This window comes from Moschus berezovskii, chromosome 13 (assembly GCF_049115385.1).
Source record: "Moschus berezovskii isolate FMDL1 chromosome 13, NW_MosBer_1.0, whole genome shotgun sequence".
NCBI lineage: Eukaryota > Metazoa > Chordata > Mammalia > Artiodactyla > Moschidae > Moschus > Moschus berezovskii.
In genome coordinates this window covers 2,234,536-2,260,629 of record NC_142472.1, presented here as the reverse complement: position 1 = coordinate 2,260,629, position 26,094 = coordinate 2,234,536, and the positions used below count along the sequence as shown (strand labels likewise).

General features: G+C 53.3%; 1 protein-coding gene across 1 annotated transcript in view; it reads right to left on the bottom strand.

Moving 5' to 3' along the window:
• Positions 1–247: 247 nt before the first annotated feature.
• The window catches only part of COL4A1 (collagen type IV alpha 1 chain), a 135,380-nt gene continuing 109,533 nt past the window's right edge, over positions 248–26,094 (bottom strand). The window contains exons 29-52 of the mRNA XM_055426709.2: positions 25,996–26,093; positions 25,335–25,485; positions 25,018–25,131; positions 24,010–24,177; positions 23,805–23,894; positions 22,849–23,001; positions 22,600–22,698; positions 22,399–22,488; positions 21,226–21,365; positions 20,191–20,317; positions 20,017–20,097; positions 19,520–19,618; positions 18,267–18,317; positions 16,479–16,664; positions 15,763–15,896; positions 14,320–14,392; positions 13,367–13,438; positions 11,982–12,110; positions 10,699–10,797; positions 9,610–9,822; positions 8,470–8,647; positions 5,034–5,148; positions 3,873–4,045; positions 248–1,742 (exon numbers count right to left, since the gene is read on the bottom strand). Coding sequence (XP_055282684.1) covers positions 1,661–1,742; positions 3,873–4,045; positions 5,034–5,148; positions 8,470–8,647; positions 9,610–9,822; positions 10,699–10,797; positions 11,982–12,110; positions 13,367–13,438; positions 14,320–14,392; positions 15,763–15,896; positions 16,479–16,664; positions 18,267–18,317; positions 19,520–19,618; positions 20,017–20,097; positions 20,191–20,317; positions 21,226–21,365; positions 22,399–22,488; positions 22,600–22,698; positions 22,849–23,001; positions 23,805–23,894; positions 24,010–24,177; positions 25,018–25,131; positions 25,335–25,485; positions 25,996–26,093 — 2,915 coding nt within the window. The 3' untranslated portion in view covers positions 248–1,660. The remainder of the gene's footprint in view (positions 1,743–3,872; positions 4,046–5,033; positions 5,149–8,469; positions 8,648–9,609; positions 9,823–10,698; positions 10,798–11,981; positions 12,111–13,366; positions 13,439–14,319; positions 14,393–15,762; positions 15,897–16,478; positions 16,665–18,266; positions 18,318–19,519; positions 19,619–20,016; positions 20,098–20,190; positions 20,318–21,225; positions 21,366–22,398; positions 22,489–22,599; positions 22,699–22,848; positions 23,002–23,804; positions 23,895–24,009; positions 24,178–25,017; positions 25,132–25,334; positions 25,486–25,995; position 26,094) is intronic.

Below are 26,094 nucleotides of genomic sequence, written 5' to 3'. Positions count from 1 at the left end.
ATGGATGGGTGGATGGATGGGTGGGTGGATGGAAGGGTGGGTGGGTGGATGGGTGGATGGATGGACGGATGGATGGATGGAAGGACGGGTGGGTGGGGTGGATGGATGATTGATGGCTGCCTCGATGGACAGATGGGAGAGAAGCAGGGAGGAAGGAGAAGACCATACTTTTTTTTCTTTGTAGTAATTTCTGTAAATGATACCCAGTCTGTGACTCATTTGGAAGAACTACAAAATAAATATGATCTAAGGTATGCAAAGCTTACACATTTATTAGTGGCTTGTGCAGTAAACTTTCCTTTGAGGTTTCTGTGGCAAAACTAGCAACAAATTAATAAAAGCTTATTTTTTATACAAATAGTTTTATTACAAATTTGAATTTTTAAGAAATACACATTTAAAGGAATTACACAGAAGGCCTTAGTAGTCTTAAAAACATTTTGGAGACTTGGAGTGAAATGTCATTTCAGGCACAGTGGTCCAATTCTGCTCCCCTGCAATCCATTTGCTCCCCTGCTGAAGTCTGAACACAGCTCACGAGAACCCAAGGGAGCGCCTGAATGTGCCTACAAGTCTCGACACTGATATTCTGCTTGGACAGAGCTGCTTCTCACACCAGGCCGCAGAACGCGGATGCTCTTAAGATGAAGGCCTTTCAAGGTTGTTGCTTTTGAAGTCAAGTCATTCAGTTTGTGATTAGTGTTTAAAACCCTGAAAATATCTCATACAGAAGAAAAACAAGAAGCTCAAAGGACATGTCTCCCTGTAACAGACCCACGTCCGTGAACCTGGGTTTGGCTTTGGCAATACACAACTTTTGGTCTCGAGGTGAACAATGAAAACTGGTGTTTCACATTCAATACCCTAGTGTTTAAAAAAATCTCTGTTAAAGGACAACACAGGCTTTTAAAGGAACTATGTAAGCTTTATTTTAACAGTGGAAATGAAACTACAGCTCGACCTGCCTAATTGCTGACATCTATATAAATTACTAAAATATATATATATTTCCTTTCTGCCTACTTTGGGGACCACCTTTACTCCACAGGAAATCCGTGATTTCTGCAAGAGCAGCTGCGTAGTACCTCACGGAGCAGAAAGACTGACACTTTTCTTTGGAGGGAGGGGGCGGTCGGAAGACAGGGCTGCCGGCCTGTCCTTCCACCAGGAGGGCCCGGCCATCGGCTCCACGTCGTCAGTACTTGGACAGACCGTGGGAACCTGAATTCTGAGATAGCTCAACAGTGACGGCGACAGACCATTCCTCTGGGGCTGGAATGGATCTGTCAGGACGCCGGGACGCCCGGGGGCTGCCCCCAGGATGGAAGGCTCCCACCCCTCCTAGCACCCTTTGGTTTCCTGGTGGGTCTCACGTCACACAGGAGCGCAGCGGACTCGAGGACAGACATGCTCTTTATTGCATCGGGAGCGCGCCGGGGGCTTCTCTAAGGGCAGCTCATCGCGGACTGGACTCTCCTTCAGCAGCAGAGGCCAACGAAGCAGGGCGTGTTAGTCTGGCAGGTTCCTATCAGGCACCTTATGGTTTTTGTATGGACAGTGAGGTACACGGGCTATATTTCTAGAGCTCGTTGCTGTTAGGAGGAGGAGGAGGGAGAGGAGGGAGTAGCACCATTTGTGACGCAGCTGCGGGCCGGCTCCGTTATGTCCTCCGCATGCACACCTGGCAGCGGCTGACGTGCGTGCGCAGCTCCCCGGCCTTCAGCGTGGACGGCGTGGGCTTCCTGAAACGCAGCGCAGGGGCCAGGTCACCGCACGGCTCGGGCTAGCCGGCCGAGATCCCCGGGGCCCCAGCCTCCGCCCTGCCTCTGGGCGGAGACTGCGCCAGGTGCATCCCGTGGCCCTGGCAATGCCTGTGAGTTATCATCTGCATCCCGTCCCCAGGGAGTGAGGGCACGGCCAGAGTCACCCAGGCCGATCTGAGCCCGAAGTCTCAGCCACTGCCCACCATGGACCCGCCCCCACTGCCCCCGCCTCCTTGAACGCCAGCATCAAACCTCTGCTTTCTCAACTCGATTATAAACGCCCCCAGACTAAGAAAATATTCTTCTTCTCTTCACACACACAGATCCTAAGGGCACATCCAATTCTTTGCAACCCCTTGGACTATACAGTCCACGGAATTCTCCAGGCCAGAATACTGGAGTTGGTAGCCGTTCCCTTCTTGAGGGGATCTTCCCAACCCAGGGATCGAAGCCAGGTCTCCTGCATTGCAGGCGGATCTTTACCAGCTGAGCCACCAGGGAAGCCCATCATCACTGAATGACAAGATGAGCAACAAATCTGGGAAAATCAACCAGACCTCAAAATACTTTCCTTACTTTGCAAAGATGTTCATGCTGGTGGTCTCACTGGAGGCCAAAGAGAGGGAAAGACATTTACTGTTCCAAATGCTTCCTGATCCTAGGAATTCTGTCCTTTGACAGTTAAAAAGTGAAGTCTGACCTAAAACATGTACTCATCAGATCTTATTAAAATTAAAGTGGCCATATAATAGGAGTATGTGTGCTGAGTCGCTCAGTCGTGTCCGACTCTCTGTGACCTCATGACTATAGCCTGCCAGGCTCCTCCATCCATGGGATTCTCCAGGCAAGAATACTGGAGTGGGTTGCCATTCCCTTCCCCAGGGGATCTTCCCAACCCAGGGATTGAACCCAGGTCTCCCACATTGCAGGCGGATTCTTTACCAGCTGAGCCACCAAGGATGCCCGTATAATAAGAGTAACTTGTCCAAAAATTGAGGCAGTTTACACTAGCAAAGTTGGTGAAAATCCTAGTGCCTCCAGATTATTTACATGAATGGAACCTCACCTAGTCTTGTTTAAGAAGACAGGTGAATTAATTGTACCAGGCTGCTGGTTTGGGAAAAAACAAAACCCCGTGCTGCCTATTAACCCTATAACGGGCAGCCCCAGGAACCGGTGCTCATTTTGGTGGCTAATGGTCAAGTCAGAGCTGACGACAAGTTCCCAGCGGCCTAGAAAGTGTCATGTGAGCTACTGGAAAGGCACCTGGCTCTTTCCTGATGCTTGGGAATTTACAAATAGTGAAGATGCTGCTTCACCCTTGTGATCTACGCTAGAAAGAGGCAGGGTCACAGCAGTGGCCTGCAGAATGCTCCCCGAGAAGGTAAAGACAGAAGTGCCTATTTCCAAGGCTGAGACGTCCTTAACTGGGGGAAAGAACAGTAAGTAATTGTTCAGACCCCTCAGAGCCCCGCATCAGCTCCTGCAGGTTCTAAGTACAGGACAGACACCTCTTTACGTGTTCTAGGCCAGGACAGACCGGGCCCCGCTCCAGACTAACTTCGAGGTCAGCGGCCACTCAAGACCGTTGTTTTAAAGGGGAAATTTTGTTAGTGGAAAAGAAAGACAAGTCCCTCCCTATCTATTTTGGCTGCAATTTGTGCTGGAATTAATTTTCCTCCATGCAGGCCTGAAAAACAGTCACTGGCGACTCACAACACATACATCCAGTTCAGCTGTACAGACACCGTGACAACGAAGGCTATTCACGCTCTCCCTGCTGGTCAAAGGCACCATGTCTAAACTGTTCCGTCTGAAGATCTGAGTTGGCTTAACGATGCTGCCGTGGATTCACTTTGAAAAAACAACCTTTCCTCTTTCACGGTTCTTCAGCAATGAACGAATGAAGCCTGTCACCTGAGCTCCACGTTTGAAAATGCTCTCGGTTAGCCGCCCCCACAGAACACATTCACGAATTCATTCTCTCATGTGGAAGGACTGTCCCTAAGGGCTGCAGAACCGTCTCGGGGACTCTGCGCTGGTCACGTGTACGAATCGTGGCTGACTGTAAATAAAAGCCACCGAGGGGGAGGGACCAGAGCCACTTACTTGAACATCTCGCTCCGCTCTATCGTGGCAAGCCAAAAGCTGTAAGCGTTTGCGTAGTAATTGCAAGTTCCGCGGCCGTGGCACTCGATGAAGGGGGCGCTTCTGAACTCCTCCAGACATGAGCCGGGGGAGGCGAGGGCTTGGCCAGAGCCTTCAGCCCCGGCGCTGGTGTGCTGCGGGGAGACGGAACCGTAAGTCAGCGGGGATCGGGGTGCTCCCCCTTGCAGAGGGAGCCCTTCTGCCTCCTGCGGTCACACACGGGCACCCACACCTCCCCGTGGCCTCAGGCCACGTGCCCCCAGTGCCAGGAACCAGCTGACGGCCGGGATGGGAGATGACCGGTCCAGTTCATCAGCATTTAAACAAACGCCGTCCTGCCTCTTCTCTCTGCAGAACACGGAAACTTCTTCTAACTCAGGGCCTTGGATGGCAGACAGGATGTGGAAAGGATGCTGGGACCAACTGATGTAGCCTCAGACTTTCTACCCAAACTGATACAGGATCACAAAGAACCTTTATTTGCTATGTTAGATGCCACATGTGCTTTTATAAGGTAAAGAAAAATGATCCTTTTTTTTTTCTCTTTAAAAAGGAAAAACTTAAGAGAAAAAGGGGAAAGAAAACTACTATGGTAACTGTTTGTTCAAATGGGTTTAAGTAGGGTCCTCAGAAATGAAAACATAAAATGAATGACGTGCAAGTGTCAGATGTGACAACCTCTCCAGGACGGCTATTTCAGACACAAGGAAAGCGGACTCTGGATTTAGAGCCAGAAGGGACCTCTGAGGACAAAGCTAGCGCCCTCGATTCCCAGACAAGGACCCCAGGGTCCCAGAACGCCCCAGATCTGACCATGATCACACCTCCCAGGCAAAGCTGAGATGGGACCTCTTCCCCATGGGACTCCCCCTCCCTGCTTACCCCAGGGAGGCTCCAACTCGGCATCTCATCCGGTCGTCCCAGAACAGCCTCTCCAAGGAAGAGGAGGGCTCTGGGCCGGCAGTGGACACCCCGCCCCACACTGTCCCCTCCCAGCAGAGCAGGCCAGGCTCCTGGGGACGCTTCGCAGGGGTCCCAGCAGGGAGGCAGTAGCCAGAGAGAAGAGGCAGGGAGGTCACGGGCATCTCTCTGGGGAAACACGGAGCTGCTCTGAACACTCACCATCACAAAGGAGTAGCCGATCCAGAGAGAGGACCAGCCGGCGGGGCACTGCGGGATCTGGATGGTCTGGCTGTGCACGGCCATCACCATGGCCGGAGCCTCACACACAGCACACCTGCGAAGAACCGGAGCCAAGACCCTCAGCTCAGCGCAAGGAGCCCCACCTGCCCACCCCCGCCCGGCACCCGCTCGTCTTTCCCGTCCAGCAGCACCTCATCAAACGGAGCAGGTGCCCCTGCTTGGACTCTGAGGCCCAGGGCCGCTCACTGATTTGACAGAGTTGCCTTGGTGTTTAACTATTAAACTCCGAGCCACACTCAACACTTGTCATTTCCCCATCTGCTCTGTTATAAAGGGAAGGTAACCCGGAGCCAGGTTGTAACAGGGCCTGTCTCCCGGGGGAGCTGGGGCTGCACGAGATGTCTGTGTCCCCTCTGCGAACCACAGCATCCTCCAGAGTTTCAGCGATGAGCACGGGCCTCAGCAAACACACGGAATGCTCAAGAAAAAGGAGATGGTGCAGTTCAAAGGCCAGTGCTTCTGAAACACGGTGATTTGTTTAAAGCCCTGAATCGTCTTCAGTGTAAGCACGCTTGCTGAATTACAGTAGCTAAGAAAGACAATGAGCTCAGGGCCGGCAGTCCACATGTGCCTCCCTCCAGAGACCGTCCAGACCTGGAGCCAACAGACCAGCGCGGAGACCTGCCCGGGGCTGGGCCGAGTGTTCTGACTGGCACCTGCTCTCCTAAGGGACCCTCTGATGGCGGGATCACGGTTTGTTAAAAAATTAAATGAACAATAGCAGTAACTACATTCAAGTCACAAATGAACACAGAGCTAACAATGCTGATAAATGACTACAAATGATGTTAATAATACACCGAGCTATGCTGGGACATTTGCACGAAAATAGACGAGAAGTGGGAACAGGCCAGAATGAGTCACTCGGTTTTCCCCGCGTGTGTGTGTCTGCGTGTGTGCTGTACTACTTCTATTTTATTCATACAAATGCAGATGAATTAAAGGGCTCAATTAAACAACAGTTACTGAAATTGGCCTTTCACATCTGCCACCATCTGCCTGCCAGGCCCGGAAGCAGACACACAGCACGGAAGAAGGTGATTCATGTCAGCCTCTGCTGGGCTGGCGGATTCAAGCGGCTGCAGAGATGTGGTCTCGACCCCGTCAGACGGGTGTTCCGGGACAGAGAATCGCAGGTTTAATGAGCTGTGTCGTCCCTTGAAATTCATCCAGTCTCATTCTCCATATTATTCATGAGAATCAGAGACCAGAGTTAGTGTATAAGGCAGAACCGGAGCTCAGTTCTTGCTCTCAGACCAGTGGTCTGTCCTCTAGAGCAATTAAACAATCCACAGTTTTGGATGACTCACATCTGCGGAAAGTCAGAAAGTGCTTAGAAAATCGTGTCAGGGTGACAGCAGGAAATTTGCTGCTCTTTCTGCTGGAGAGGAAGGATTGTGTGTTGCTAATTCTTTCTAAAATCAAGCTTTAGGACGTCCCCAAAGGAAAGGCCTTGGAAAGAACTTGTGGGTTTTGAGAGGTCGTCAGAAACCACCAAGTTAAAGTGACGTGGGAGCTGGAGGAACAGGTGGCGTGGTCACCAGAGGGGATGCAGACACATGTGTTTTCAGAGTGGTGACTTAAAGGGTGTGACTTCTGAGGCCTCTTCAGGCCCAGAGTCTGTGGGTCAGCTAACAAGGCGCTGTGAAAACCTGAAACGGGTGGCACTGGGGCATCTAAACAACTCGCGCTGATGGGTCCACAGGGAAGAGCAAGTCCCAGACCTAGTCTACTCCTGGACCGGTTTCTGGAATGTCCTAACTCATCCCAGAGCCCCCGTGTCCCAGCCAACTCAAGGTCAATGTCAAGTTTACCAAGACGGCAAATAGGAAACAAAAACGAAAATCACGATCTACCTGTCATCCATGGAAAGCTAAACAGAAACACAGAGGTGGTTAGTTCCCGTCCTCATGAACCTGACACGGTTCTGAGCAAGAAAAGTCTCGACATAGGATAGCCCACAGGCACCCCCGACACGCAGAAGGACATCTGTGTTTGGAGAGGGGCCTCTCGGGACACACCCATTTTAATGTCCAGGAGGCGAGTTTTCTTACAGCTCAAAAGAAAGGGGTTGGATGTAAGGCCTTCAGAAACCTGACTTTTCTAATAGGCATCTCCCAGCCCTTCTGCTCCGTGTCCACACGGAAGCTTCTTTTAAGAAGACTGATCTGGACCAGCCTTCCATGTGATGGAGCCTCAGACCCTATAACTGGCCGGCCCCCTCAAAGCCCACAGTGACCATCTGGGGACCAGGTGGTCACCACGCATCCAGCCCCAACTTCTGACTGCAGACACTTTCCTCCTGTTCAGAAGCTGCTATTTCCCTAAAAGAAACACAGAAAAGCTTACATTCTTTCTCCTTCTCACTCTAAGGCAAACCTGGCCCACCTTGTCACTCTTTCTATCCTCTACTATCTTCTCGTATAGAAGACTAGCTTCTCAGTGAAACAAAGTCATGCATTTGCCTCTGTTCTATTACTTCTGAATGCAGATAAGGAAGCAGCTTTTTAATTAGAAGGAAAGAAGCAAAGATAAGACAACTGTGCACTTTTCGGTCATAATAATTTCAATTTCCCATTTTATTTCCTACCAGGCAGATTACTAGGGACTTGAAAACATACCCCAGACATTAATTAGTGTGGCAAGCACTTAATTTGGGAAGTCACTCAAACATATGCATTCTCAGTGGGACAGTATTACCTTCGGGGCGCAAAAACTGGTGGAGTGGAGGAGAATAAGAAACTTCTTAGAACATACCCATGCTAATGGACACAGTACATCAGTGTAAACTCCTTATGCAAAAAGCACAGACACACTCTATGTCCGAGGGTTACAATTTCTTGAGGACTCCCTCGCACCATAGCTGAGTTCCCACATTAAGTGCCATGGAAGTGCATGCTTAAAAATGGTTAAGATGGTAAATTTCATGTTGTGTGTATTTTACTACGACCAAACATAAAATTTTCTTTTTTAATTTCACGGGAGTAGGGAGTGATTCCAAAAATATACATCTTAAGAAAGAAAAAAGCAGTGAAGATGTCCCCACGTTTGCAGGAATTCCAGAGACACTGCTCGCTCATGGCAGGGAAGGTGGTCACCCCGGTGAGTCGCAGGAGATATGTGTTCTGTCTCACTCAGGGTTTGCACTAAAATTGTTAGTAGCATAACTGACTTTTACATCCAATCCTTTGCATGGATGATTTCTGTCACAAAGCTCAGGTATCACAATCAGTAAACAGAACGGCAGTGAATTGAATGTTTGGGGGGAAAACGGAAAAACACAAAAATAACCTCCACCCTGAGGACAAGTGGCCTTTCTTCCTCAATCGTGTCTGCTCCGACAGGCTGGACTCACCTGCTGATGAAGGGCCGGATGTTTTCCCCAGTGATGGGAGCCATGGACATGGGCATGGGCTCCGGGGTGGACAGCCAGTACGAGTAATCGTTGCGGGAGGCGAAGTTGCAGACGTTGTTAATGTTACAGAAGAGGAAGGGCATGGTGCTGAACTTCCGCAGACAGCTGCCCGCCGTGCCTGTGCGGGGAGAGGGCCTCAGATTACCACTGACAGCCCACCACGGGGCAGACTGCAAGAGCCAGCTAGCACAGACGACAGACATCCTCCACACGCGTGAAGATGGAAACAAACACGCTTGAAATTAAAGACAGGCCTCTACCCTACACCTCCGTTAAGATGGAAACAGACACGCGTGAAATTAAAACAGACATCCATCCTCCACACGCATGAAGATGGAAACAAAGATGTCTGAAATTACAGAAAGGAGGAAATAAACAGCGAAATAAACACACTAGTATGATTGGAAATGAGCATTAAATTAAAAGCCAATAGGAGACTATCAAGAATTAGCAGGACTTTTTGCTGAATGGAAACAAAACAGTTCATCGGGAGAGAGAAAGCTGTTCCTGGACTGAACACAGAAGGAACTGAATGTGCAGCTCCTACAGCAGCCGAGTAACCCACTGGACGCTCCTGATAAAACGCAGAGCCGACTTTCCACACACTCCCAACCTCCGTGAAAGTCAGAGGCGGGTGCACGACATTAAAATATAATTTGGAGGAGCAATCCTGAGAGAACTAAGAAAATGATGACAGACACGCGAGCCTCTGTCCGTCTGAACTCACAGGACAGAGAGTAGGATGTGCAAAGGAATTCTGACCAAGAAAACGTGGACATTTTTTAAAAAGAGCAACAGTAAAGCTGCTCTGTTTTATGACAATGAATGCAAACTGTTGTGTGTTTACTCCAGAACTCTTAATCCTATCTGATCAGTTGAGGAAGAGGTCAAAAGTTCTATTAAACTTTTTTGGAGAGTGAGCCTTTATGATTGCCTGGCTCCCCATTAGTAATATGGTGGCCTTTGGTAAGGATGGAAGGAAACAGGGCTCTTCCCCTTAACTAGGTCTCGGGCGACACTCCGAACCACAGGACCGGAGACGCAACACGGGACAAACACACACATCTGCAGGGGCCTCACCCAAGTCCTGGCCGTGCGCCCGCTCGTTGCCTTGCACGTAGAGCAGAGAGTAGCCGTGGTAGAGGATTTTGGTCCCAGGAGGGCACTGGGGGTCGTCTGCTGTCTGACTGTGCCGAGTCACAAGGAAGCCGTGATCGACTGACGGGGTGCCTGGGGGACCCATGGATCCTGGCAGCCCGTCGGGGCCGGGCGGACCCGGGAAGCCTCGCGGACCTGCAAGACCGGAGAGAAGCCGCGTCCATGGTTGCGCACAGGCGAGACAGCACAGCCACCGCCAGCCACCGCCTCGACCTGCAGCCTTGGCCACTCCTATCTGCATCCCACCTCCAGATGGGTGACAAGCACCACACTTGGGGCACAGAGATGCTCAAAGGGCTCAGTGCAGTGAATAAGCGGAATACATGAAAACATGGACACAGGGATAAATGACAGGATCTGTATTCTGCCTCCTGTGGGTTAGGATTATCACACAGTTACAAGACAACCTGCTCTGAAGGCAGCGTCCCAGCCTCAGTGGCCCCAGGCCGCCTGCACAAACACGGCGGGAAGGAAGCTCCCTGCAGGCTGTCCTCCCATCTCCGGGGGCGACCACGTGGGCTCCAAGTCTGTCCCAGGGCCTCCTGCTGGGCTGGGCCCTCCAAGCACTCAGCGGCTCCTTCGGCCTCTGGCTTCTCAGTCATGATGGGACCTCTGAGTTCCTGCCTCTCGGGAAGCAACTCAACCTGAACCAGGAGCAGCCAGTGGCCTTCTGGCCAACACGGCACCATTATCTGCTCCCCCTTGCCCGCTGCTGCAATGGCGAGTTTGAGCCACAGACCCTTAGAAAACCATTCAGGGCCATCAACTGGCCTTCTCTCAGTCACGTCCACATCTGGAAGACACTGAGCTTTAACCAACATCTGTCTCCCGACCCAGAAAAGAATGATGACAACCCTCAGCCCCTCTGTGAGATTCTGTTTCTCCGAAGAAACAGACTCCTTTGGAAGTCTTTCCAGAATCTTCTGCAGGTTCTCGCAGGCCCAGGCCTGAGGCTTCGAACCGGAAGATGCGGCAAAGGGGCGTGAGGCTGGGAGGACAGGGCACACCTACCGGGAGGGCCGAAGGGCCCCGTCTCTCCTTTCTGGCCTGGGGCGCCGTCGAAGCCGGGCTGACCTGGGGGCCCGGGTAAGCCCACGGATCCCGTCACACCTGAGCGAGAGGAGAGAGCAGTCAGGACCTGCTCACGGAGAGCCATCCCCGGGCTGCACCCCCTCCTTCCCTTTCGAAATGTCTTCTCTGGCCTCCGCAGATGCCAGCACAGGGCCTGGGCTACAGGCGGGAAACTTGCTCCGAACACCCAAAGCGTGATGTGCATGCCACAGAGGTCACGGCCAGACGAGCCCTGCACCAGGTCTGCGCATCCCTGCTTCTGTCGCCACTGTTCGGCAGGCAGTCTGGGGACAGGCCGGCACGTGGGGGCTTGGGGAGATTCGACGCATTTTCATTTTCTCAAGTGTTTCCCCCTCGGCCTTATTCTGGCGACTCAGATAACATTCGAGCATCAGACTTATTGACGGGGCGGTTCTGCTGTTTGCACATGTACACTGCATTCTCGGGGCGCTGAACCTGGAATTTCCGTGATGCTCACTTTCTACTCTAAATGTTATCCTTCTTCTTCATTTTCCATTCCCGCCCTCCACAATAGCTTTTAAAGCAGGGACTGTTTAGCTCCAGGAAGCAGAAAGCGTCTAGGTTGCAGTGTCTGGAATCATAAGGATTTGCACAGATCCTGGCCGGCTGGGCAGAGCCTCTGAGCCATCATGGAGAACACCAATTCCTGTGATTCTAGGCCACTGCGCCCTGCCGCCCCACCTCCTGGCTGCAGAGGCGGTTCTCCCCGCCTCCACCCACGCTGCTCTAAGTGAGCACAGCCGTGCTGAACTGTCTGCCCCCTAGCTCTTCCCTGTTACATTCTGGTCTTTTCTCACAAGCGCACGTGTGCTCACTCACCCAGTCATGTCTGACACTTGAGACCCCGTGGACTGTAGCCCACCAGGCTCCTCTGTTCGTGGGATTCTCCAGGCAAGAAGACTGGAGTGGGTTGCCATTTCCCTCTCCAGGGGAACTTCCCAACCCAGGGATCGAACCCGCATCTCTAGGTTCTTTACCACCAAGCCCCCAGGGAAGACCTTCTGGCCTTTTTGGGCCCCTTCACAAACATCACGCGGTTTTAATACACGTTAAATGAAGATGAGAAAGTCATCTCCAAATACGAGTTTACATGGTGGCCACCCGGAGACCGACCCGAGACACGTGGGGAGAGTGGAGAACCTGCCCGCGCCAGCCCCCTCCAGACCCCACGCTCCCCGACTGCCCAGCCAACTTATTCTCACCTTGCTGTCCTTTCGGGCCTGGAGGTCCCTGAAGCCCTTTCAGACCCACGGGGCCCTCGGGCCCAGGGAGCCCCGGTTCCCCCTTGATGATGTTGAATGGACCTGGGGGGCCCGGGGGGCCGGGAAGACCTGTGGGAATCAAGGCGGCCACTGGTCAATTTCACTGTCAACACTCGGGGCAGAAACGGCGTCTGACATGAAACCCAACCAAAAGCAGTGCTTCTCAAAAGGAGAATCCTGATCAAACACACAAGTCACCAGACGCTCGCAAGACACAGGGTCTGCTCATCTCTATGGTCTAACCTAAAGTCCTACATCCTCGGGACTGGAAGGGACTCGGGTCACCAGTGTCAGCTGTCCACTCCACACTGGACACCCTGACAGACCCTCCTTGTGGAGAAGCTCAACCCTCCGAGGGCCTCGCCTCCCACCTGGGGAGCCCCAGCACGTGAAATTAGGATGTTGGCCCTCATCTTTTTCCTGAAACCTGCCTGACTGCACACCAGGGCCACTGGTCTTAATTTTTTAACGATGACTGAACGTAACCCTCTTCACACTGTTCATTGATGCTGGGAAAGATTGAAGGTGGGGGAGAACTGGATGACGGAGGATGAGATGGTTGGATGACAACACCAACTCGAAGGACATGAGTTTGAGCAAAGTCCAGGAGCTGGTGAGGGACAGGGAGGCCTAGTGTGCTACAGTCCATGGGGTCGCAAAAGTCGGACATGACTGAGCAACTGAACTGCACTGAACACAACCTTCCTGCTGCCTGAGCGGGCCCTGAAACGCGTGGAGCAATCGTGAAGCACCTCAGGTCTTCCACAGCCTCCCCCTCCCTTCTCTCACTCCGCACACATTTCTCTGTTTTTTCCCCCTAAACATCCACATCTCAGTGCATTATGGTTACTAACTCCCTCTACCAAGGCACGGTCTTCGAAACGAAATGCAGCCCTAGAAATGAGCTCTGGCCCGTGGAGGCCAGGGCAGGATGGAAACCAGCTCCTTCCAAGACCAGCCGCATCTCTGGAGCCGCCGGGCACGTCCCGTTCCCAATGGAGAAGCCAGGGCAGGCTCTTTTCTGTAAAGAGCTCCGTGCCGTCCAGCCACAGTGTCCAGCCTACTCGTGCAAGCCAGGTTTCACACCTTGCTTTCACAGCTGATTTCCGCCTGCCCTCAGAGCCTGAGAGAGCCTGAATCTTGAGACCCTCATCCCCTCTGTGCTGGATCGACCTCACACACAGATGGAACCAACCTGGCCTTCGGAACAGATCGCGGGTGGAAAACGTCAACTAGACGAGCCACACACAGCGACAACCCCGAGGAGCGGCCTGAGCGGCCTGAGCGGCCTCGGTCGCGGCTTCCTGTCGACCACACCCCCTAACCTTTAGTTCCTGGGAATCCTTGGTCTCCTTGGTCACCTTTGACTCCCTGCAGCCCGGTGAGGCCCTTCTGACCTGCAGGAAAGTAGAACATCATCTTTGCACAGAATTCCGAAAGATATCTGTGTGCATGTGTGTGAACACACGCAAGCATCAGGTTGGCCAAGAGGCTCATTCAGGTTTATTCTACAAGATCTTATAAAAACCTGAATGAACTTTTAGCCAACCCAGTAGATACATATACACACAAACATTTACACTACGCTCATGTGTACCCGCATATTACATATACCCACCTACAAACACACATGCACACTTTACACACGCCCACACATATACACAAGCACAGACACATACACAGTGAACATATTTCCAATTTACGCTCCTGGAAGAAAAGAGCATTCCTTGTAGTCAGCTATGGAAAACTTTTGAGGAAGCTCTCTTTTCTGAAAACCCAGAAGTCACATTTTTCTAAACATGCAGCAAACCCTAAAACAGTCACAACCAGTGGAGGGGCACGTGACTCTGCCTTTGGTAATGATCTGGCTCCCACGTGTCCCCAGTTAGACCACAAGACGCCCGCAAGCTGAGAACTTGTTTTATTCACCTTTCATTCACATGTACCTGATTTCTCAGTTAAAATCACATTGCCTGGAAGCTGGTAGGCACCCAATAAATATTTGCTTATAACATTAAAAAATTAATGAATGGCCCAAATCCCCCATGATTTCTCATCGAGGTGCCAGTGATCCCCTGGTTCTTAGGAAGGAAATCAGAATGTCTTTAAACAGCCAAGCATGAGAGTCTGCGAATGGGGCTGCCATCCAGAAAGGGCGTTTCAATGTGAGGAGGATAGAATCTCTACTAGTCAAGCCAATCTGTCAGCAGGAAGCACCAGGGTTAGGGCTCTAGTGGCAGGGAAACGTGTCTTCAAGCAGCATCACCTTATGTCTTACCTTGAAACCCTGGAACTCCTGGAAGTCCCATATCACCCTTGGCTCCTGTGACTCCTGGAGAGCCGCCAATGCCCTAGACACACAAGAGAATGTCAACCAGGAACTGGGCCGCAAGTCTCTCGAGTAGGCGGCAGCGGGGAAGCCAGGACAGTCCCTCTGTGTTCTGAAAGGGGCTTTGTGAACAAACGGGGCCTCGTGGTTTCTCAAAGATGTAAAAAGAATGACAAAACCTCTGTGTGTGCTTCAGTCACGAAGCTGGAGATGGCAACACTCACTCGCTCACTTTGCCCCTCTGCCCGTCCATCTATGTGGTCAGTTCCAGGACATCCCACTGTCCCCACCACACAGCACGATGCGATGAACAGAGTCGAAACTCCCTAAACATCTGTCGTCACGACATCTCAACACCAAAGAACCTTCCTGGAAAACCTTCCTCCCAACACTCAACCATAATGATTTTTCTTTAGAACTGACTTCATATCTTGTCTTTAAAAAGCTTTTAAATATGGGGAAAGAAACATTAAAAAACTAAAGAAGGATTATTTTCCTTTACTATATAGTGATGTCCTTATATATCTTGATTTCTAGATATTTCGACATAGTTGTTCCTTTCACAATACATAAAAAGTTGTATTGATTCTTACATATATTTATTTCTTTGTATTTGTAGACACGTATACATATAATCCAGTAGTCATGTAAGGATGTGAGAGCTGGACCATAAAGAGAGCCAAAAAATTGATGCTGTCAAATAGTGGTGCTGGAGGAGACTCTTGAGAGTCCCTTGGACAGCAAAGAGAGTAAACCAGTCACTCCTAAAGGAAATCAATACTCAATATGCATTGGAAAAACCGATGCTGAAGTTTAAGCTCCAAAACTTTGGCCACCTGATGCAAAGAGCTGACTCTTTGGAAAAGACCCCAATGCTGGGAAAGATTGAAGGCAAAAGGAGAGGGTAGCAGAGGGTGAGATGGCTAGATAGCATCACTGACTCAATGGGCACAAATCTGAGCAAATTCTGGGAATAGGGAAAGACAGAGGAGCCTGCAGTCCACAGGGTCGCAGAGTCAGACGCGACTTAACAACTGCACAACAACATACAATGCACACGTGTACACAGAGACACAGACACTGGCACGAGGAACGGAGCGTACGTTTCTACGCCACCCAGGCTTGCTTCCGTATCATTTATTCACAGGCTTTAAGCCAGGCATTGAACTATGATTTCCAGTATTATAACATTTCACTTCTGATGGTTCGTGCAAAACTAGATTGTAAGAACTGTTGTAACAGCTGCCTACCATGATTACTTGCCAGAGAGAAGGGACTGATCTGGAGAGGCTCTGGGAGTGTAACATACATGTAACACATGTGGACACACACACACACAAGTATTATCTTTTGATCCTTTTCAAAAACAGGACCTGCCAAGGGACAACTCACCGGCATGCCCTGGAATCCGGGGTCTCCCTTGGGCCCTGGAGCTCCTGGAGTGCCCGGCCAGCCTGGGTTCCCCTTGTCACCTTTCAGCCCATCGAGCCCAGGGAGGCCTGGAGGCCCCATGGGCCCCGGATGCCCTAGCGGGAGACACAGAAGACACACACTTGAGGTTGGAGGGTGGTCGGAGGTACAAGTGTCACTGGACTGTGCTTGTCACTGCCACCCAAGTGCCCCCAACTGTTTACAGCAACATCTTGAGCCCTGAAGACATCAAGGCAGGTCCTGGAGGGCAGACTCTCTCAACAGGCAGTAAATGCTGCCATGAACACCCCAGTCTCAGAGCCAAGTGTCCCGTGGTCCCTGTGCTCAGGGGTGGCCGAGTCAGTGCAGCCACCCTGCTCAGGGGTCAGAAGGTCACGCTGGTGTTAAACCACCACCGCACGCGGCCCTCATGGTCCAGCCCTTTCCGGGATGTCCCGTCTCCCTCCCCCTAGTTACCTGTCATGCATACTACGTCCCTCAACAGAAAGGACACAAGAAAAGCGCCAACCCACAGAGGCCCAAGCGACAGTGGCCCAAGGTCTGCAGCAGTTTCAAGGGTAAAGAAAGCTGCCGACTTCTCAACAGAAAGCTCATTCAAGAATCTGATTATCCGTGTTACACCTGCGCGCATTTGTCCCGCTTTCGGTCCCAGCTCTGAGCTTGTTAAACATCCTTACCTGGCAGGCCGGGTTGTCCTTGCGGGCCGCGGTCTCCTTTGGGCCCTTCTACCGCGTGGCCTGGGGTCCCTGGCAATCCCGGCTGTCCCTGAGGTCCCGGGGGACCCATGAATCCTTGTTCTCCTTTGGATCCAGGAATTCCTGGGCTCCCGGCTAATCCTGGGAAGCCCACATCGCCCTTTGAACCTGTACAGTAAAGACAGTTGAGATGGTGGCAAAATGGAGGGAAGAGAAACCCAGCACGCCAAGGAGGAGGGAGCAGCTTCCAGAAGGCCCCAGGAGGAAACCAGAGCCAGGGGCCCTTCCCTCTCCTTTCTGCTGAACAACGGTCTAGACTCCCGCCACAGCCCACCTGAAAAGGGAAAGCTGAGGATGCCAAGAACCTGCCATCATTCCTGATGCTCTTTACAGCACGTGCTCTAAGCAAAGGGACTTGCACATACGTGGAGACAAGCCTGCAGGGTACGACACTGCTGAAATTAAGGGCTTGTTTCATCCACGGGCGAACGAAGGAGCAAACGGCGTTATTTCCACCCCAAGGAGCTCGACTCGGCAAGAAGGAGGCGTGAACGATGGACAAACAGCAGCACTGTGGCACCGGGGCCTCTCAGCTCCAAGCCTAGTTAAAGCAGTCAGGCTGAAACGTGCATGCTGGAGGGCCCTGTCTGTGTAAAACTCCAGATAGCACAAGCTAACCGACAGTGCCAGAAACCAGACCAACGGTTTCATGGGGCGGAGTTGGGTGGAGCGGGCAGGAGTGCGCAGGAGGGGCTGACAAGGCAGCCCAGGGAACTTCTGGGGCGGTGCTGTGTTCACATCTTGAACATGCTGTTGTTTACATGGACGTGTACACATATATCAAGATTTATCAAACTGCACACTTTTAAATGTACGCAGTTTACTACATGCCAGGGACACCTCAATAAAGCTGTTTTTTAAAAAATTTCTAAGTCAGAACTTGTAGGAAAAAAAACTGCATGTTTAGTTTTAAACCTATTACACCAAACGTGTCAAAAAATGACAAAACTCTAGGACCGTCTTCAGGTTATTACGGAAAAGGAAGAAGGGAAGGAAACAGGGCCATCATCTAGATCCATAGGGCCCTCCCTGGGGTCCCTCCCACGTCCCCACTTCACGAGGCTAGAAGGATCACAGGGCCCTCCCTGGGGTCCCTCCCACGTCCCCCACTCCACGAGGCTAGAAGGATCACAGGCCCTCCCTGGAGTCCCTCCCACGTCCCCACTTCACGAGGCTAGAAGGATCACAGGGCCCTCCCTGGGGTCCTCCCCACATCCCCACTTCACGAGGCTAGAAGGATCACAGGGCCCTCCCTGGGGTCCCTCCCACGTCCCACACTTTACGAGGCTAGAAGGGTCACAGGGCCCTCCCTGGGGTCCCTCCCTCATCCCCCACTTCACGAGGCTAGAAGGATCACAGGACCCCCCCTGGGGTCCCTCCCACGTCCCCCACTTCACGAGGCTAGAAGGGTCACAGGGCCCTCCCTGGGGTCCCTCCCACACCCCCCACTTCACGAGGCTAGAAGGATCACAGGGCCCTCCCTGGGGTCCCTCCCACGTCCCCCACTTCACGAGGCTATGAATGCAAGACACAGCACACCACACGGTGGCTTGTCACACACCAGCGGAAAGGGTCCGTTCTACTGTCCCAGACCCTAATCTATCACCACCCCAAGTCCAAGGGCTTCCCTGTGTCTGGCTGCCCTGATCTGAGGGTGCTATGCGTACCAGCGGTTCGCTGAGAAGGAAGAACTAAAAGCAAATGTGTTACCTTTCTCTCCTTTGCTCCCTGGAAACCCTGGGAATCCTCTTCCAGGTAGACCTACAAGATAAAGGTTAAGAAGCCACATTTACCTCTCCTAAAGCAGCCAAGCTGCAGGAACAGCACAAAGCAATGTCCACTCTTTGTGCCAAAACCATACACTATTTGCTAGAACACAAAGAAGTCAGTTCACTGTACTTTGCAAGTAAAATTATATTCCTACAGTTGTTCTAAGATACCCTTGACTGGAAATACGTAATATGGTACGTTTTCCTAAGTACCTCTGAGCTCAGAACCACTACAGCACTTAGTAGAAACAACTTGTACAAGTGGGTACTAGTTTCCCATTATTGTCTGCAGACTCACAAACCGGCTCTTCTCAGATGACCATCTGAGAACAGCTATTCTCAAAGGTGGTGCAGAGAGCCAGGGGGGCCAGCAGATAGCAGGGAGCCCACCAATGTGCATAAAGCGTGTGAGGGAAGATCCAAAGGAGGGAAGTAGGCGCGGCAGCGCTTTTAATGGATGATTTTCCAGGAAAATGAACATACACGATACAAACATAAGGCTCACAGAATGAAAACATGAACTGCACAAAGAGGCCAGAGCCAGCAGCAAGGGAGCCTCCGACCAGCCCTTCCCAGCTCTGCTTCCCTCCTTCCATCCCCATGACCTGGGGTCACCTGTTTCACATTGAGTATTACCCTCTTGCTATTGGGTTGGCCAAAAATTTCATTTGGGTTTTTCCATAAGATGTAACAGAAAAACCCAAATGAACTCTTTGGCCAACTCAATCTACATGAGTATTAACTCAACACACACAGGTATTATTATGCGTGTGACTGCCATCACTGGAGCTCACAGCTTGCACTTTTCAGCCATGTTCCCATGTCCCCATCAGTGAGGGGAGCAGATTCAGGGGACAGCAACTATTCCCAGGGCCATCTGTCTAAAGGGAGAAAGGCCAGGCGAGGAGGCGATGGTCTGGGCTTCCCGTGTCTCTTTCACTCATCACAAGAGCTCAGGCCATTTCAAGGACAGGTGCCCAGAAGTATCTGTGGAATAAGCGAACACTGCCTCTCCCCTGCTCTCATCCCACCCTGCCCAGGCATCCACATCACCGTCCCATAGACGTAAGGACGGAACAACATAGGTGCCACTTTGCACTGGGCCCCGGTCACTCGGCGAGGAACGGGAAGCTCTGGGAGACGCGCGCTCCAGGGCACAGCCTCACTCTGAAAGGGAACGGACGCCCAGCGTACCTGACTCGCCCTTCTCTCCCACCGACCCTGGGATTCCATCGCTGCCGGGCTCCCCTTTCTGACCGGCTGGGCCCGTGGGGCCAGGCTTCCCAGGAAGACCTCAAAGAGAAAGGTCAGACTAGTCAGCACCCTGGTCTGTGTGGAAAAGGCACCACTGTTCCCAACATGCTTCTGGGGATCCATTCCCACCCTCCAAGAAGGCCCGGCTTCCCGGAATTTGCTCCTGAATCCCCTTCAGAAGGGACCCCCAAAAGCTGGAGTGAGCGGAGACAAAGCATATCCATCCATCATGCCAACCAGGAAAACTTGTTTCTAAAACCAGTTCCAGCCTAACTGGTGTGAAGCCCTTGGAAGACCCTGGAAGCAACCACCCCAAGACGCAGTCTACTCAACTGGAGGAGGAGGTGTGACCCCACAGGTCATCCAGAGGTCACCCAGCCTGACACCCCGTGACCTCCCTCCAGGGGCCCCCACGTGTCCTGAAACGTGTTCTCTACCTGCTTCTCCTTTGATGCCAGGAACACCATCCAGTCCCGGGAGGCCTTTGTCACCTTTCTCTCCAGGCAACCCAGGGCTTCCTAAAGAAAAAGCAAAATACCCAGTTTCCGTGACCGTGACTTTCTCTTTGCCACCCGTGAACCCTGAGCTCGGGAGGAGACTGGCCCACTTACCCGGATAGCCAACACTGCCCGGGGAGCCTTTGGGGCCTGGTGACCCGGGCATCCCTGGGATCCCAGTGCTTCCTTTCTCTCCCTTCTCGCCAGGGCTTCCCGGAAATCCTGCTAAGCCCTGGTCTCCCTGTGGGTGGAGATGGGGCCTGTTAATGCTGTATCTGCCCCGGACACGGGTCTGGAGGCGCCTCCTGTATACACATGGGCACAGGGACTACCGCCTGTATACACATGGACACGGGGATGACCGCCTGTATACACGTGGGCGCAGGGACGACCGCCTGTATACACGTGGGCGCGGGGACGACCGCCTATATACACGTGGGCGCGGGGACGACCGCCTGTATACACGTGGGCATGGGGACTACCGCCTGTATACACGTGGGCACGGGGACAACCGCCTGTACATGCTTGGGTGCAGGGACTACCGCCTGTATACACATGGACACGGGGACGACCACCTGTATACACGTGGGCGCGGGGACAACCGCCTGTATACACATGGACGCGGGGACGACCACCTGTATACACGTGGGTGCGGGGACAACCGCCTGTACATGCTTGGGTGCAGGGACTACCGCCTGTATACACATGGACACGGGGACGACTGCCTGTATACACGTGGGCGCGGGGACAACCGCCTGTATACACGTGGGCGCGGGGACAACCGCCTGTATACACGTGGGTGCAACGACTCCTGAATGGCAGAACTCCACTTCTCACTTTCTAAAGGGAGAATCGAAGCCCACTCTGGAAACGGAGGAAGAGCCAGAAACCCAGCGGCAAAAAGCAGCTGCCTGTTCTGCTTCTCCAGTTACTCCTTCGCTTTGCCCCATGACAACTTTCTGCTCCAGCTCTCAGCAAGTCTCGGGTCCTCCTTGGGGGAGGCAGGGACACTGTTCCGTTAGGATTCATTTACTGTGTATTGAGGTGCTTACTACATACTCCCTGGCAGCCTTTGGTGAGGGAGGGAGACAGGTGGGAGGGGCTTCCACAGAGACGCGTGGGCGGGGCTTTCGTGCGGGATGCAGTTACCTTGTCCCCGGGCCGTCCTGGAATCCCAATGCCAGGCAGACCCGCCTGCCCTTTCTCTCCTTTTGCCCCCTTGTCTCCAGGTAAGCCAGGAATGCCCTGCGGGCCGGGGATGCCAGCCACACCTTTTGGTCCTGGCATTCCTAGAAACACACACAATGGAGGCAGAATGTATGGTTAGCCGGTGCTAACACTACAAATAAGAACGCGCCTCAACAGCCAGTGGAGAAGGAATCGGAAGAACACACATCCCTCATTTCTCGGGCTGTGTGTCATCCAGGCAGGTGCCAGTCATCCCGCCGGGGAGAAGGATGCTAGGAAACAGCCTTCCTATCTTTTAAAGACAGTCACATTACAAAGGGAAAAGGAATACGTTAACCGCTCAGCCCATGCCTACTTTCCCAACAGCATAAAGCGGCTTCCGCGTCCTTTATTCTGCACTCAGACTTCATTATCCGAATGAATCAGATCAGAGCGGGCATCACGCAGGTCACGGAGAACAGAAGTGTACCTGCTTCCATGACTGATGTGGGCAGTCAAACTAATTATCAATAGGTGCCCACAGCAGCTGGATGTTTACATCTTAAAGTGACAGTGCGCCTCTCAAAGGCCTGGGGAGGAGCCGTGAGACAGGTCTGCTGGCCTGACTCGTGGCTCCAGGAGATTCTGAGAAGCCTTGGCACCCAGACCGTCCATGCCCCTTGGCTCTCAGCTTTCTGTCTCCTGCCTCCTCTGTGGCAGCTGTCACTGCAGCAAATGCCGATGGCAAAGTGTGGAAGCCAGCTCAGCACCCAGGCAGAGGACCCAGAAGAGTCTTCTGAGCTAATGTCAGGAGAGCAGGAGCCTCCAGTGCTGAGAAAACTGAGAGGAGAATCAATAGCCTTCTCGATGGATCCAAACAGACACACCTGGAGGAAGTCCACAGCCTGCCACCCAGGGTCATCTTGTTAAACTGGGAGGGCTTGTGTCTGTTTTTTTAAGCCACGGTCATAGGGTCAGCCAAATACCTGCCCTCCCGAAGCAAGAGGTCTCACACGAAGATGTGAGTCTGTGTAAAAGACACATCTCCCTGGATTACATCCTCAGGCAGTGGGCCTCACCCAAGCCTCGCCCCAGCAGCCCAACAGGTGCCACAGGCACGCCTGGAAGAAGCCCCCTTTCCGAAGCCCCACGTACCTGGTAGGCCCATTCCACCAGTGGATCCTTTGGGACCAGGAAGTCCCGGAGCACCTGGGATCCCGCTCACACCTGGATCACCTTTAGGTCCTGGGATCATAAAGACAAAAACCCAACAGGTCAAAACCCACGCAAAGGGCCGGGTAACACCTCCCCACACGAACCCCCACCATGCGGACGACCTTGGCCTTCCCACCGTACCTGGCTGCCCAGGGTGTCCTGCCTGACCGTCCTTTCCAGGCACGCCTGGGGTTCCCGGGTCTCCCCGGGATCCTTTATCGCCGGTTGGACCAGTCTGTCCTGTGCGACACAGGGAAAAAATAATAACAATGACGACGCGAGTCTACCTACAGCAAGTCGCAGAAACCCAGGTGGGTCCGCGCCGCGCAGGAAGGGCTGCAGGGCTCCTCTGGCCGCCCCGTGCCCGCAGGCGCGCCCCCGCCACGCTACCTTTCTCGCCTTGGTCGCCCTTCTCGCCCTTCATGGTCCCCATGTCGACCTTGTCCATGGAGCCCGGCTGGCCGGGGAGCCCCACGTCGCCTTTGTCCCCCTTGAAGCCAGGGTCTCCCCTGGGCCCCGAAGAGCCAGGGAAGCCGTGGTCCCCTGCAGAGACAGAGAGGAGGCACTGGGTGACGCGCGGCCAGGGCCCCGGGCAGCGACAAGCATGGTGCTCTTTCTGGCCAGTACAAGCAGCTGACAGACAAGGAATAAAGAACAAGCAGCCTCTCCAAAAACGGCACGAAAGGGCCAGTGTCCACATTACCCAGGTGACACCAGGCACACGAACAATAAAGCCATGTCTAGAATTCATTACTTGCTAATACTTCCAACATACAAGACTTCAACTCTTAATTTAAATAAATGACATTTTCCTCCCCTTCCTAAATCCCTCATGGCTCCTGTTCACAGTGGTCCCTCAACTCCATGTGAAGCAACGGAAGGGGAACTCTCCCATCGAACTACACAAAGCACCACGTTCATGTCTAAGGTTCAATGTCAACTTTTTTTGTTTAAAAAAAAACAACAACATTATTTTGGACTAAATGTCATGATAGGAAATAAAAATTAAGACTTGCAAACTTGCTCTGCTTGCTGCTCTGACTCTAAGGACTCAGTTCCTTTGACCTTGCATGATTGCAGATTCCACCATTTCTAAAAAAAACCCAACGGTGCCAACAAAGAAAACCCCCAAACCTGTCTGCTCTCTCACGTTTCGGTAGGGCACAGTCCGTAATCCCCATGAACCGTGAGTTACATGAGGGGAACTCCTGGACCCCTTGCCTGACCTTCTTCTTTCCTAGGTTTCCTGGGATGAACTACAGCCTATAGCAATTAGGGAGTTTCCCACAAGGCACTGGGGCCCAGATGCACGTAACACAAGCTTTTCCAAAGTCACCGCTCCTTACCTTTGGCACCCGGCAATCCTGGCACGCCCGCTGGTCCTGGCGAGCCGGGCTGCCCCGGGGTCCCCATGACTCCCATCTCTCCCTTGGGACCTGTGGCCGGACAGAAGGACTGTGACTGTTGGTGGTGGAGGCCAAACGAGGGTCGCGAAGGAGAGCCGGGAGGCCCCTCCCCAGGCCCACATGAGTGGACCTCACTGCCACTCACCTGGAATGCCGGGCTGGCCGGGGGTGCCCTGCTGTCCAGGAAGGCCAGGCAGCCCCGAATGCCCAGTCAGGCCAGGGAGCCCCTGGGACCCTTTGTCTCCTTTGGGGCCCGGCATGTCCAGGCCTGGGAAGCCGGGGAAGCCTTTCTCTCCTTTCACTCCGGGGGGGCCTGAGACAGGGAAGAAAAGGGGCGTCGGCAGGACTGGCAGGGTGTCCGGCAGTGCCCCGGAGCCTGTGCGCCCATGGCTTTCTGCAGAAGGCATGTGGCTGTGGCCACATCAGGGCGGGGGCCGTGGAGCTGCTCCCCCTCCTCAGACAGTGGTGTGTGGGGCCGCCGCTGGGCACGCACTGTCCCAAGACGAAGCCCCCCTGCCCACGGGGCGTCGGCAGCAGGCTCCTCCCCGGCCCCTCCGCGGTGGTGGGACTCAGCCCAGCGTCCCCCGCGCGGCTCTCCCCGGCTGTCCTCTGCTGCCCGCCACTGCTGTCTCACTTGACGATCGTTATAAAGGCAGAGGCAGCTTCCAGACACGGACTTCTGTGTGTTACCCACGACTCACTACCCTTTCTGTGGAAGGATCAGACAGAGGCGCCGATCCTTCCGAATTAAATAAAAAAGGCGCTGAACATACAATAAAGGGGAAGTGTCTTTGGCACATAAACCACGCTCAGAGAGAGAAAGAGAACGGCGTCCGTTTGTGTGTGTGTGCTGGTCACTCAGTCCTATCCAACTCTTTGTGACGCCATGGACTGAAGCCTGCCAGGCTCCTCTGTCCATGGAATTCTCCAGGCAAGAATACTGGAGTGGGCTGCCTTATCTCTTTTCCAGGGGATTTTCCTGACCCAGAGATCAAACTTAGGTCTCCGGCTTAATAGATGGATTCTTTACCATCTGAGCCATCAAACCTGTATCCTCAAAATAGAGCTGTATCCACAAAACAGCTGACTCTTCCCTTCTGAACCACAGATTGTGAGTTAGGGAAGGGGGCATTCTGGAAGAAGGCAATATCACCTGATGACCCTGGGGGTCCCTGTCCTCCGGGAGGGCCCATTGCTCCAGGGGGGCCGATTCCGGGGACTCCCGGAGCTCCTTTGGGGCCTTGAAATCCAGGAGGTCCCGGGTCACCTGGATGGGGAAGAAATGACCACATCGCACAGGGACACGGCTGTGTCAGGGCGCACCACCCACCACACCAGGTGCCGGGACGCCATCCAGGACTTTCATCCTTCAGTCAACAGACATTTACTGGGACCTAGTAGGTGCTCTGAGGCCACAAAATAAACAGACCCCTTCCCTGCCACTAGCTGGGTTTGCCCATAAGACGTTACCTCTGAGCCCCTGGAGGCCTGGGGGGCCGATGGCGCCGTGCTCTCCAGGAACGCCTGGTCCTCCGACGTTTCCCTTCTCCCCGGGGGTCCCAGGGATGCCTGGTAGCCCGGGCAGGCCTTTGAGTCCCGGCAGACCAACTCCAGGCTCACCCTGGAGACCCAAAGCACAGAGAAGCCAGTGACCCCCGAGCCGAGGCCTGCGGGCTGTCACAGCTGGGCGTGCGCTCGGGGGTGTGCTCGTGCTGTCTGTGGCTCAGGCCACGGAGGAGGCTCCTAGGGACCCCACAGTGCTCAGGGCAGTCCCCGTCACGACCAACTACGGGACCCAAGTATCCATATCACGGGAGCTGAGAGAGGCTGCCGCCCACCCTCCTGGGCGCTTCATGTTGCTCTCTTCTTCCACTCCCGATAAGACACACGCTGCACACGGAGACTCAGGACGCACACGGGCAACAGCACAGATGTGAAACAGAAAGAAATGATTCCTCCGCAAAGACGCAGGACTGTGTGCAACCCCGTGTCCCTTGGTATTTCCTGTCTGATGCTGTTTCACATAAAACACGCTGACCCAACACTCCCCGTGAGATTAGCAGCCTATGACTTATGTGCCCAGTTCATCACAGCGATGCGGACAGCAATCAGGGGAATGCTCGATACGCACCTTCTGGCCAGGTGGACCGGGGTTGCCAGGTAAGCCATTGAAGCCTTGGCGACCCGGATTCCCAGGAGGTCCAGCGTCTCCAGGTAAACCATCAACGCC